General features: G+C 43.1%; 1 protein-coding gene across 12 annotated transcripts in view; it reads right to left on the bottom strand.

Annotated features, from left to right (window-relative positions):
• Window positions 1-13,137, bottom strand: part of LOC119860605 (ankyrin repeat and KH domain-containing protein 1) — a 202,930-nt gene that overhangs the window by 9,542 nt on the left and 180,251 nt on the right. For all 12 annotated transcript variants that reach the window (XM_038414521.2, XM_038414522.2, XM_043520457.1 and 9 more), the window contains 4 exons: window positions 12,517-12,663; window positions 9,057-9,167; window positions 7,221-7,370; window positions 5,286-6,892 (listed from right to left, as the gene is read on the bottom strand). In XM_038414521.2, coding sequence (XP_038270449.1) covers window positions 5,286-6,892; window positions 7,221-7,370; window positions 9,057-9,167; window positions 12,517-12,663 — 2,015 coding nt within the window. The remainder of the gene's footprint in view (window positions 1-5,285; window positions 6,893-7,220; window positions 7,371-9,056; window positions 9,168-12,516; window positions 12,664-13,137) is intronic.

Raw genomic sequence — 13,137 nt, 5'->3', positions numbered from 1 at the left:
GGTTTCAAGGCATTGTGACGGTGTTACAGCTCAAGGTATGCCAGCTTACTGTAATGCATTTTAATCTAGTAAACACAGACTGAGTCCTCTAAAATGTAGAGGAAGCATAACAAGTGATTGAAATGGATTCCTTCTGGTTTTGTCTGGAGCCTTCTAAAAGGAGCATGCAAGTCTGTCCCCAATTCTGTAAACTACTTGGACCAGCAGACATGAAAAGTGAAGGCAGGACAAAAAGACAGTTGTCCTGAATGGACCCAGAGCCACCATAAACCATGTCAGGGAATCACAAGTATCTGGAAAGAAAGTGAGCAAATTGGGAATCTCTATTTTCAATCTTAATTTTCGGTATCAGTGGACGGGGAGAAGAGTATTCAAATTCTGCTTACGACATGAAGGTGCTTGTCAAAACTCCTACTTTTAGACTCAAGCAAGTGAGGAACTTAACTGGGCTTTCTGCTGCAATCCAACTTACAAAAGTGAACTCCAAGAGACTAAGTTTGCGGAAATCCAAGTATACTTAACTGTTCCCCAAACGGACAAAAGAACTCTAGTGAAGAAGAAACTTGGAGAACAAACCATTGCGGAGTGTTACAGGTGCAATGTCATATCTAGCAGCCATTTTGATAGATTTCACCTTACTGGTGCAACATATAAAGATACTGTATACTGGCCCACCAACAAGGACTGCCAGACTGCCTAAAGCCCAGGGCTGTTGCACTCCACAGCACAGTAGTGTAAGTCAGTAACAAATGGGATTTTTTGACTTCACAGAACTATGAGAAACCTGTAATTCAACTATATATCATCAGCCAAACAAGCTCCAATTTCAATAGACAGAACACCACTCTTTCCTGTGTGGCTAACCTATCACTTCAGCCTGAGGTAAGCACCTAAGTAGTACATCCCACTTCATCTCAGGATAGATAAAAATGGATTTAAAACTGGATTTTTAAATTAAACACAGGTTTGTTATTAAAAATAAGCCTATTTAAAATTTGAAATTATGACAACCTATGCCAAGGCCTAAATTTACTGTAATCCACTAAAATAATTTAAATTAAATAAAAAAGTTAAGCAGTATCTATTTACTGCCAACATTTTAAAGAAAGTCAAACCACTGAACTGGTAAGCACCACTGGAATAAGACAGGTTTCAGAGTAGCAGCCGTGTTAGTCTGTATTTGCAAAAAGAAAAGGAGTACTTGTGGCACTGATGAAGTGAGCTGTAGCTCACAAAAGCTTATGCTCAAATAAATTTGTTAGTTTCTAAGGTGCCACAAGTACTCCTTTTCTTACTGGAATAAGAGTTCGCTTAAGTGCTAAACCAGTTTCTGTCAGCACTCGCCTCTTCCACAGGTGCAGAGAAAATATTGTCTTCACTTCAGTTCAATGATTAGTTCACTCAAAATTAAAAACCAATAGAAGATTTAAAAAAAAAAAAAGAGTAGGAAAGCTTGTTTTCCAGTTTATGAATAAAAACTAGGTATAAGAATAACATCCTTTTAAAATCCTGAAGGACATAATGCAAGAAACTATCAGTTCAATTAACTGCAGATACTTCCTTTGTTTAATAAATCTGTTACATTTAAAACTAAAACATGTTTTGATAAAACTTTTGATAAAAAAAGAGTTATTTTTGCATTTAGTTGAATTTGAGTTCCTAACCAAACAGAACTTAACACAAATCACAAATTAAAAAAAACACTAGTAAACAAGAAATGCATTATTCACCATTTTCTAATATAGTAAAGATTAAGAATCTGAATAAATGCAAATTAAGCCATACAACTGTTTAAATAAACATATACAGACGTGTATCCTGGTTTGCAAAAAGCATTATTAGTGTAAAGGCTATATTTAGTTGCAACTGAAAATGTCTTAGGGCTCGTCTTCACGTACTTTAATTAAGACACTACTACACCAATAGGAGAGCTTCTCCCGTCAGCATAGTTAATTCATCTCCTCGAGAGGTGGTAGCTGTGCAACACAGCGCTGTTGACATGGGTGGCTAGGTTGGTATAATTATGTTGTTCAGGGGTGTGCATTTTTCACACCCTGGAGCAACGCAGTTATACCAATACAGATCTGTAGCGTATACTTGGCCTTAATGGTTATCACCAATGAGAATCAACCTTTCTTTAGGAAAATAAAAAAATACAAATGCAAAACACGATTAAAATTGATGGATTTAAATCAAGATTTCCTGCTTGCTAATTTAATCACGATGTAAATCAATCCACCCTGCTTTATCCCATCTAAAAGGCTGATTGCAAGGTCTGACTATGAACAGAACCGGACAAGTAGGGTGACATCTATGGAAGTAAATGAAACTGATTGTGCTAGTTGCTCTTCTATACACACACATCTGTAAGGGGATGACACTGGAGCAGGCCAAAGACCACTGACACTTTCTAGATACCAAGACCTGGACAATCTGAATAGCTCTGAAAAACTATTGTTCTTGTTACCCAACATCAACTTAAATCCTTTTCCCTAAGAAGAGACAAGTGAATACAATCTGAAGAGCTTCAGATTCCAGGCAGGGTGGCAGATCATGTAATTGACTAAAGCCCAGAAAACTTTTACTTTGGCCTTCTGGTTCTGTGGTTAGAGGATGTAACAGACCTCTACGTATGGGACTGTCAACTATAGGACTGGGGAGAAGAGGTGGCACAACTTTGTTTTTTAAAAGCAGATAATCAATTTTTAAGTGCCCCAGTCAAATTCCAACTTGGATAATTTACAGTCTGTCAAAATCCCCTTGTTTCAATTGAAAAAATATTCCTCACTTTTCTTCCAGAAGACACTTGTGTAAGGTGTGTTGGAGCATAATTCTTACCATTTCTAACCCAGTGGTTTATGTAGAGCCTAAAGCACCCTAATATACTTGGAGTAAAATGTGTGAGGGATTTAAAGTGCTGTAGCCTTGTTAGTCCCAGAATATGACAACGACGAAGTGGGTGAGGTACTATGCTTTATTGGACCAACTTCAGTTGGTGAAAGAGACCAATTCTGTGTAAACTCGAAAGAAAGCTGATCTCTTTCACCAACTGAAGTTGGTCCAATAAAACATCTTGCCTCATGCACCGTCTCTCTCTCTCTCTCTCTCTCAGATTTTAAGTTATTTTACAGTTCTATTTTGTAGCATTTTGTATGAAAAATGGGTAACTTTAGAATTTTAATATTTACCTGCTGTGAAGGAGTTTCATTTTCCTTTACAAGCATAATTGCCTTCAGAGCCATTCTATGTACATAATCCATGGGATTTGAGTGATTTGACAGACTGTATTTACCACATCTTCCTGAACAATGGGTGGATGTCAACTTTGGCTATACATGAGAAATAGAGGAGCTGCTAAAAAGGCAGAGTTTATGGAGTCTATTGGAGCAGGACTTGACAATTCTACTACAGTAACTCCTCACTTAAAGTCGTCCTGGTTAACATTGTTTCATTGTTACATTGCTGATCAATTAGGGAACATGCTCGTTTAAAGTTGTGCAATGCCGCCTGCTTTGTCCACTGCTTGCAGGAAGAGCAGCCCGTTGCAGCTGGCTAGTGGGGGCTTGGAACCAGCGTGGAACAGCAGCCCCCTTATCAGCTCCCCTAAGTTCCCTGTGCAGCCACTGCCCAGCAGCCTATCAATTGCCTGAAGTTCGGCTGTCCCTGCCATGAGCTGCTCCCCAAGCCGCCTGCTTGTGGGGGGGGGGGGGGGAAGAGAAGAGGAGGGCTAATGTCAGGGTGTCCCACTCCCCCTTGCTCCTGCACCCTGCTTACCCCATCTCCATAGAGCAGGGGGACTCAGGACAGAGGGAGATTCCTGGCAGCAGCTGTGGTCTCAGCTTAACTTAACAAGGCAGTGTACTTAAGAGTGGGTCAGAGTACTTAAAGGGGAAATGTGCATCTCTCTCTCTCACACCCCCCCACATGGTGCGTGTGTCTGTCTGCCATGCTGTCTCCCCTCCCTCCATTCCTGCTGCCTTGTAGAGTGTGAGGCTACATTAACAATGAGTTAACCCCCTGAGGGCTCAGCCAATTGCTAGTTCATCATTTAGCATTAAGGCATTCCCTGGGAAATATCCCCTCTTCTGACTTCACCACCTCAACCAAGCTTCACAATCATCATTGCTGGGTACAGTATTAAATTGTTTGTTTAAAACTCGTGTGTGTGAGAGTAAGAAAGTTTCCCTGGAACCCAATTCCTCCCATATTTACATTAATTCTTATGGGGAAATTGGATTCGCTTAATGTCGCATTTTTCAGGAACATAACTACAATGTTACGTGAGGAGTTACTGTATTAGAGGACTGGACGAATGAGGTGAGACTATTCCAGCAATCTCAGTTCTAGATGAATTTGGTTCTATTTTTTGTACTGGGAGCATAGAGATCATAGGCAGTCTAACTGCTTGTGCTCTTCAGAGTTCAGCTACCTAGTTTAAATTTAAAATATTTTAAAAACAGACACCCTGGCAAACATTTTCTGACTTTTGATGTTAGACCCTGTTTCAGAAGTGCTGAGCACCCATAGCCATTTGAACTCAATGGGAACGTATCACTTGTGAAACTCTATTCACTTATTTAGGTGCCTAACTTCAGTATCCAAGTTTGGAAATATTGACCCAAAGTTTTAAAAGGGTTTGTGGGATGGTGTTGGGTGAAAGACTTGAAGCAAATTAACTTAGGAAAGCTTGGAAGTGAGGTGCTCTAGACACCTGTCTTCAAAATACAGTCTAATTTTCTGAAATATGAACAAATCTGGAGAGCAATGAGGTAAGGGTAACATACTTTGTGTGTCTACTAGATAAATGTCAGGGAAAAGACAGCAGCATTGTCAAGCGTTCAGTCCCTTACTAAGTCCCATATGCCGAGAATGTTAAGTGAGCAAGTTTGAAACACCAAAAGGAAAGGGATCCACCAAGATCCCCATCTTCTACTACCCTTGGCCTACCACCATGACAATCCATCCTTCCTCCAGATGGAATCAATATTAGACACCTGTCGGTGGAGTTTCGACAAGTACCACAAGGCCCTTACTTCCTTAAAGGGTCAATAGTGGTTGCTTCTGCAGCATTACCAGTACCTGACAGGTGAGAGATGGGAAAGAGAACTGGATGTGTATAATTTTAAATAAATAGTTTTTGAAATTAAACTTGGCAAGTTCAGCTCTCAGTTTGGAGTTCTATGCATATTACATTGTAAAGTATTTCTAGAGCAATTTGAGAATAGGGTCAAAGACTAATGGCAGGATAGTCTCTTTATACCAGTGTAGAAACTTTGTGGACTTACCTACAGGGCTGGTAGAAACTCTCTGGGAAGGTGGCCTGAATCCAGGAGCCTTGGAGTTATCAGGATGCACATTTTCTATGTGTCCAAGCACAGAGTTACTTAGAAAAGTAGACTGAACAGTGAAAGATGGGTCTGCTGCTGCTCGTGTGGAGAGTGGACAGTCTCCCCATCCTTGGTTGGCTGGCACCTGGCTGTTATCAAAAAGACTACTAAAGTGATTGAAAAGCGTTGCTGGCCCAAATGTAGGAGGCAATGATTTGTTTGCTGGGTTAATGTGCATCTGAGAACCGTTCATAACGTTCATGGCTGACGAAAGCTGCACTGCAGCAGGTGGACCTTGAGATGGCGTTAAAGGAACTGGATTTGTAACAAAAATAGACTGATGATCTTGATGTAGGTTTGCATTTGGTACCACTGAATAGAAAGAACCTCTAGGCTGCATTCTGTGAGAAACTCTAGGTGCTGGTACAGCTAACTGAGGTAAATTACTGTTGTCCTGATTATCTGCAGCAATTGATCTGGGTGAAGCTAAGCTTAATGGAGTGGGTTCTGAGCTAGATGAAAAAGGCATCGACACAGAAGAACTTATATCTGACATGCTGGTTGGCAGTATCTCATCTTGGACATTATTTAGAGGTGCAGGGCTGCTAGACGGGCGAGTTTCTAGGACTCCTGGATTGCTGCTAGTGGATATATTGCAACTACTTGCAACCGAAGATGGTGCACATGTGTTTCCAGTAGGTTGGTCTGGTGTTGACACCTTCTCTTTGGGTGCTGAGAAAGAGTCCGTTTTAAGTGCAGACTGCTGTGTTTGTGGAACATTAGAGGGCAGAAATGCTGTGGGAACTTGCCCGTTGTTTGCAGGTGCAGAAGAAGCAGAAGGCAGAGTGCTACAGGTGCTTGTCACAGTTGAAATTGCTGTTGCCACCGCACTTGTTTTCGGAACACAGGTGAACAACTGTTTTCTGACTGATGAGGGAGTCCGACTACTTGTTGCACACAGCGGTTGGGTGGAAGCAACTACAGAAGAGACTGTAATAGGACAACTAGCAGTAGCTAATCCAGTAGACTCTGTCTGTAAAATATTCCCATTCTGGTTACCTACACGACTTGAACTATTATGCTTTGGAGAGCTGTTTGTGCTGCTAGGGTTAACTGGTCTCACTGGGAATGGTCCCCAAGTGTTCGGCGAAGGTGAAAAAGTACCTCCAAACTGCGCCATAGGTAAGCGAGGGTGCCGAATCTGTTGCATAGTTTGGGCAGCCAGCAAGGCAAAATGAGGGTGGGAATAAGCTAAGGGCAGAGACACTGGAAAAGAAGAACGCACATTTGCTGGAACATTCTTGTTTAATTTGTTAGAGGGCTGGAAAGTAGAAAGTGTCGATGACTGTGACGTGATAAGAGGTGGTGCTCCGAGCGGGAAGGAGTTTTTGTTGGAAGCAACTGCGGTACTGACTCCAGATGAAAAGTTTGCATGAATTGATTTGGTGTTTGGAGCAGGTGTTCTTATATGAGTTTTAGGAATTAAGTCTTCCAGTTCCTTGGCAGGATCTTGAATAAGAGCACTGATGAGTTGCACTGCATACCTTGTTGATTCAGTACCACCCCTGAAATTAAAAAAAAAAACAAGTATTAATCTTCTCTCTGGAATAGAATTCTCACTTTGTTGCACCACTTCTTGAACTAAACAATTTCTTTTTGCTATATTAGTACAGTACTTGAATGGAACAGTCAAGAAGTTTTATTTCTTGATATTTGATTATTTTATGGTTTAACTTTGTGTATCAGATTTTCAGCTTGTCCAGTTGTCAGCAATTTATGCACTACACACTAGTGCCAAAGAGCCAATATGTCCAACCTTAAAGATAAGCAGACTTTGTAAGAAAAAACTTGTACCAACTCAATTTACAATTATTTTGTTTCCATGTACCGTACCTTATTGTGATCATTCTCTCTCCATTCTTATCTTTTTGTTTGTCCACATCAATATGAGCACCAGTGACATCTTGAATTGCTGTGATGTTGCACCCACCTCTTCCCATTATTCTAGATACGACAGAAGCTGGGACAGATAATTTCTTAGACCTATATCACAAAGATTGCAAATTTGTGAAATAATTTTAGAGAAATTTAAAAAGTGCCAAAATCTGTTTTGTTTGGCAACTGAACATCCCTATATTTTTACATTTCAGGTCAGTAAGTGGTTTTCTGCTGGTATTGAATTCACTCTTTGGGGCCTCTCTAAAATTTCCCCACTGACATTACTTGTTATCCTGAGCACTTCTGAAGTTTCTTCAGAACACTTATTCAGCCAAGTATATCACATCATATAGATGTACATTATACAATATACATGCTGTTTTGGACATATAGTTCTTCATCTTTTGTCCTAAGCTGTACATTTTTAAAATGTAAGTGATATGAAATCCTAAGTGACTTTCCTACTTCACATTTTAATTAGTATCAAGCATCTTTGGATCACAGGGATTAGCCACTGGATACAAATTGCTTCTACTGGTATATAGCCAGAGGGAAACTTTTCCAACATATTCACACTGATAATCTTTGAAATACCACCTGCTTGAGCAAGACTTAAAAGTCAGGGTCTTGATCCAACATCCTGGGAGAATTAATGTCTCCTAGTCCTCAAGTGAGAAACCACAAATGCACTGGAAGATTGCCAGTGACCCTACACAATGATTTATAGCAAGCAGGCCAACTGTGCAATTCAAGGGTCCAAAGGGATGCTGGAAGCCACTATGAAGACAGCACAGATTTTCGAAGTACATTTATTTTTAGGCATGACACTGCAACCCAAACATTCAATAGACTTATTAAATGAACGGCTAGGATTTTCAAATTCATATGGCATTGGTGGATCAGTGCAGGCATATGGCAATGGGAAGCCTTAGAACACCAGCTATGCTTGCATTCCAGAACCTAGCCAAGGTCCCTTTAGGCCACCCTTGCTCCCAGACTTCAAAGGCTGGACCTCTCAAGCCCATACACTACTTTCAAGCTTAACAGTGGAATATTGCAATTTGTGAACTGTACAGTTAGAGGGAATTCCAAGGGGTTTCAGGAAGCACTGTGATGAAGGTTCAAGAATCTGAACTGAATATAGACTGTACATCTCTAGGTTGCTGCCAGCTTCACCTACATTTTAAATTTAGTCATATTTAACATTTTAGATTATATTAGCAGCAAGAAATCTGGCAGGAAATGTTAACAAACATGTGCAATGTAAAATGGATAGTTTTTACACTTACCATCTGAAAATATTAGTATTCTAATAAGTCTCGTCTTTTTAAGTTAACGGTCTCCTGCCATCCACAAAATTCACACTATCATCCCAGTCTCCACAAACAATGCTCTTAGAATACACACTATGCCCTCATCCCCAGCATTTCTCATGTTCCAATCCCCTCCCCTTTGGATCTGCATTAGTATAAAGACTTCTCTCTATTGGAGCTACAATCTTCCCCTCTCCATGACTAAGCTCCCTTCCTCATGTAGCTTCCAAGAGCTTTCCATATGATTCACAGGGACCCTAGTTGCATTCCAGTCTCCCTTACCCTCTTCAATCCACTCCCCGAAGTGAACCCCTAGCCACCCACTCAGACACCTCCTTACCACTGAGGAATTCATTCTTCAGACAAGCTCTAAATAGCACCCAGAACCAGACTCCTCACCCACCCTCTAATGCCTCCCTCCCTCCCCACCCACCAAGCTCATTGTTTTTTAATTTGAAAAAAATGCCCAAAACAGTACCTTTTTGCTCCTGAACAGCAGCGCCCTCCTCTCTGCAGCTGAAATTGATCAATTGGTGTTGGCTGCAGAGAGTTGCTAGGAGCAGGGTCTTTCAAAACTCTGCCTACTTGCCTGTCAAGGGTAGAAGAGATGTTTTCATTGGTTATTTCTTTGATAGACATCCCTTCTATCCAATTGGGTGCTTTGAGAGAGTGGGAGTTAGAATAGTTCTTGGTCTTGGAATTCATAGATATTAAGGTCAGAAGGGACCCTTATGATCATCTAGTCTGACCTCCTGCACAATGCAGACCACAGAATCTCACCCACACACTTCTGCGATAAACCTCTCACCTATGTCTGAGCTATTGAAGTCCTCAAATCATGGTTTAAAGACTTCAAGGAGCAGAGAATCCTCCAGCAAGTGACTCGTGCCCCATGCTACAGAGGAAGGCGAAAAACCTCCAGGGCTTCTTCCAATCTGCCCTGGAGAAAAATTCCTTCCCGACCCCAAATATGGCGATCATCTGAACCCTGAGCATGTGGGCAAGATTCAGCAGCCAGATTGTGGGATAGGCTTTAGGAGGTAATAAACATGTGCAACACCTAGTTACTTTGAAAAGGACACGTGGGTTGTTAAAAGGCTCTTAGACTATATGCATGCTCTGCTACTGAGGGCAGGGCACAGCAAATTCTGGCCCAGGGTAGACATTTTGTGAGCACATTCCTTATTAAACAAATCTTGAGTTCTTAGGGTTATCAAAATCCACCATTTTAGGAAGAAATTTCTAGAACCCAGCAGCTCCTACAGAAACATCATACCAAACACAGTAAAAGTAAAGCAAATGACTAAACTAGGAGACTTAAGAGACCTATCTGGAGAGGTGTAGCAGCTTCAGGATCAATAGTGGGGTCTGTGCAGTGATAGCTACCAAAATCTTAACAACCGGTTCCCTATAAAATGTTCCGATTTAAGGGATGTGCCAAGAAGTGGACGGGGCGGGGGTGTAGTGGCAGGGAACAGATTGCACAGAGGCAAAAGGGGCTCGTTGCAGGGAGGGAGTAGCACAAGGGAGAAGTGGGCAGGCGGGGGTTGTTGCAAGGGGCTGGCAGGCAGGGGTGTGTATGCGCCAGGGGGTTGTTGCAGGGGGGTGAAGGTGGCAGGGAGGGGTTTGCGGCAGGGAGGAATGGACAGGAGGGAGACGGCAGGTGGGTGGGTGGGGTCCCGAGGTTGATGCAGGGGTGAAGGTGACCATGGCTGGCAGGAGGGGTTGCCGAGTGGAGGTTGCCCAGAGGCAAAAGTGGGTTGTTGGGGCAGGGGTTAGCCCTGGCTGGGGGAGGGGTGCCTGGGTTGCTCCCACATACACCATTCCCCAGGCCAGGGACTGGACCTGCCCATCCCCCCCGGTGCTCTGTGGGCCTGTCCGCTCGGGTAGGTACTTTGCAGGCGAAGTAGACACCCAGCTTCTCTGCCTGAAGAGCAGAGGGCAGCTGCGCCTTCTTCCCCGCACCGCGGGCTAAGCTGGGCTCCCTGCCACCCCTAGGGCTCTCAATGGCGGCACAGGCAGCCAGTCCCCCCACGCTGCGGGCTGAGCTGGGCTCCCCGCTAGCCCCGGGGCTCATAGCAGTAGCTGCCACTGAGAGCCCCAGGGGCAACCCGACTTGGCCTGCAGCACAGGGAAGGCAGCACAGCGGCTAGCGCTAGATCCTCCCCTTCCCTGCTCAGCCACCAGCTGCTCCCCTGGGGGGAGGGACTGGCTGCACCACCAACAGCCCCTCTGGAGCTGGGAGGCAAGGAGCAGTGGCAGCCTTGTGCTCCACTGTTTAAAAAAATTTGGGGGGCACCACTTTTTGGCACCCCCAACCACTTGGTGCCCTAGGCAGCTGACTAGTCTGCCTAGTGGTTGCACCGGCCCTGCCCAACAGACCCTCCCTCCCCCCCGGAACTCCCACACTTCCCAACCCCCCCTCATTCCCTGACCGCCCCACTAGAATCTCTGCCCCCTCCAACTACTCCCTGCCCCTTATCCAACCCTTCCTCCCAGCCCCGGCCCCCTTACCATGCTGCTCAGGGCAGCATGTACGGATGCTGCGCAGCCCGCTGGAGCTCGCAGCCCTACCCCCTTACTATGCCGCTCAAAGCGGCAGGAGCTGCAGAGCTGCCCAGGAGTGGTCCAGAGCGCTGGTGCCGGCAGTGCAGTATGCTGAGGCTCTGCGAGAGGGGGGAAGTGCTGGGGGAACCTCCCTGGCCGGAAGCTCAGGGAGCCGTAACAATTTTTACCAACCAGTTCTAAAACTGGTTCAAAATTTAACAGGTTTGTGCGAACCGGTGCGAACTGGCTCCAGCTCACCACTGGGTCCGTGTGCAGCCCTGGTAAAGGCAGCTATCTGCTTTTTAACAGTTTCATGCCTTCACAACTCAACAAATTTGGGAGGGGAAGGAAAAATCTATGACTATCATACACATCTCATAAAAGGGAACAATATTTATGAACATACACAATCACCAAAGTAGGGGAAAATCGCACATTTTAATTGGTGTGAACTGATGAGGTAAGAATTTATCTTAGATATTAATTGCATAGATTTTTCATTTGCTAAAAAAAGACAGTTTCCCCATAACTCAAACTTCAAGTCCTCTCTAAAACAGTGTTCCATGTACACAAGGTAAAAGATGCTCTAAAAAGGACATTGAGTCAAAATCCTTCATTTCAGAATGTGAGACGCTAAGTCAGGGCTAAATGCAAAAATTTAGGATTTACGTTTTCATGTTTATCTCACTTCAACAAAGTGAGTAAAAAAAAGGTAGAAAATTTAAACAATTTCCAGCTACATATAGACAGAACGAATGACTAAAATAAGGCCACAAGCCACCCAATGTAACAAAATTATGTACATTTTCGAGGAAGAGGAGGAAGATGCCATTTCAGAAACCAAAGCTCTTGAACTATATAACCAAGCTCCTAAGTCTATTTTAGGATCATGAATGAGCTGGAGCAGAATCAGCAGTCAGAATGTGGGTCAACATAATAAGCACCATGTCTCAGTCCGTTGTCCACCTCCCTGTGGATCTGCATCGACACCCACTAACCTTTGAGGGATCCCATGTGAAACTGAAGTGTGACAGAGCTTTTGCTGCTGAATTCCTTTATTACCAATGGAGCGTTGGCTTATTCCTCGCCACTTAAAGAAGAGCTAGAACAAACTCCCCCTGCCCCCAGGTGTTTCCTTCTGATTAGTATCAGGCACTGGGAAGGATCCCACTCCTACTGTAAAATACTGATTCCATGTTTGGCTTTTCGAATTGTAATTACCACCCATAATGATTGTCATTTGTTTGCAAAGCACTGCGAGCACAAAGGAAGAAGGGCTTTTATAAATCATTACAGTCAGGCTAACACTGCTGAATGTTCTGTGTAAGTACACAGTTTATAAATCAAAAAGTCTATACATAATTTGAATACACGGAATTAAAACCCATTACCTTCTAACCACTTCTTTCCAGCCTTCTTCTCTTTTCTGACCTCTTTTTGGACTAGTGAGGTTCAGCTTTATGTTTGGAGAGTTCAGAGGCAGGGACACAGATTTATAACTTGCTGATAATGAATTGGGATTAGCTTCACCTTCAAGTCTGGGAACAGAGATGTATTGATTACAGACTATAAAATAGAAGTAGTTAAAGTAGTTGCAGAGCATAAATAAGAGGTTAGACAAAACTATCAGTTAAAACAGTTCTCAATGCCCCTATTTAGACCACAGCTTCTGCAATATGAGTTTCAGAGTAGCAGCCGTGTTAGTCTGTATTCGCAAAAAGAAAAGGAGTACTTGTGGCACCTTAGAGACTAACAAATTTATTAGAGCATAAGCTTTCGTGAGCTACAGCTCACTTCATCGGATGCATCCGATGAAGTGAGCTGTAGCTCACGAAAGCTTATGCTCTAATAAATTTGTTAGTCTCTAAGGTGCCACAAGTACTCCTTGCAATATGAGTGCCAGTCAATGCCAATTAGTGTATTTTGTGTGGTTAACATGTTCACAAGAACTGGACTGAGCCTCCAACTTATTTTACACAGGCTACTGAGGAGCAATTGGATTGTTTTGACTT

The sequence above is a fragment of the Dermochelys coriacea genome, chromosome 8 (genome assembly GCF_009764565.3).
Source record: "Dermochelys coriacea isolate rDerCor1 chromosome 8, rDerCor1.pri.v4, whole genome shotgun sequence".
Classification (NCBI taxonomy): Eukaryota; Metazoa; Chordata; order Testudines; family Dermochelyidae; genus Dermochelys; species Dermochelys coriacea.
This window is presented reverse-complemented; position numbering and strand designations above follow the sequence as displayed.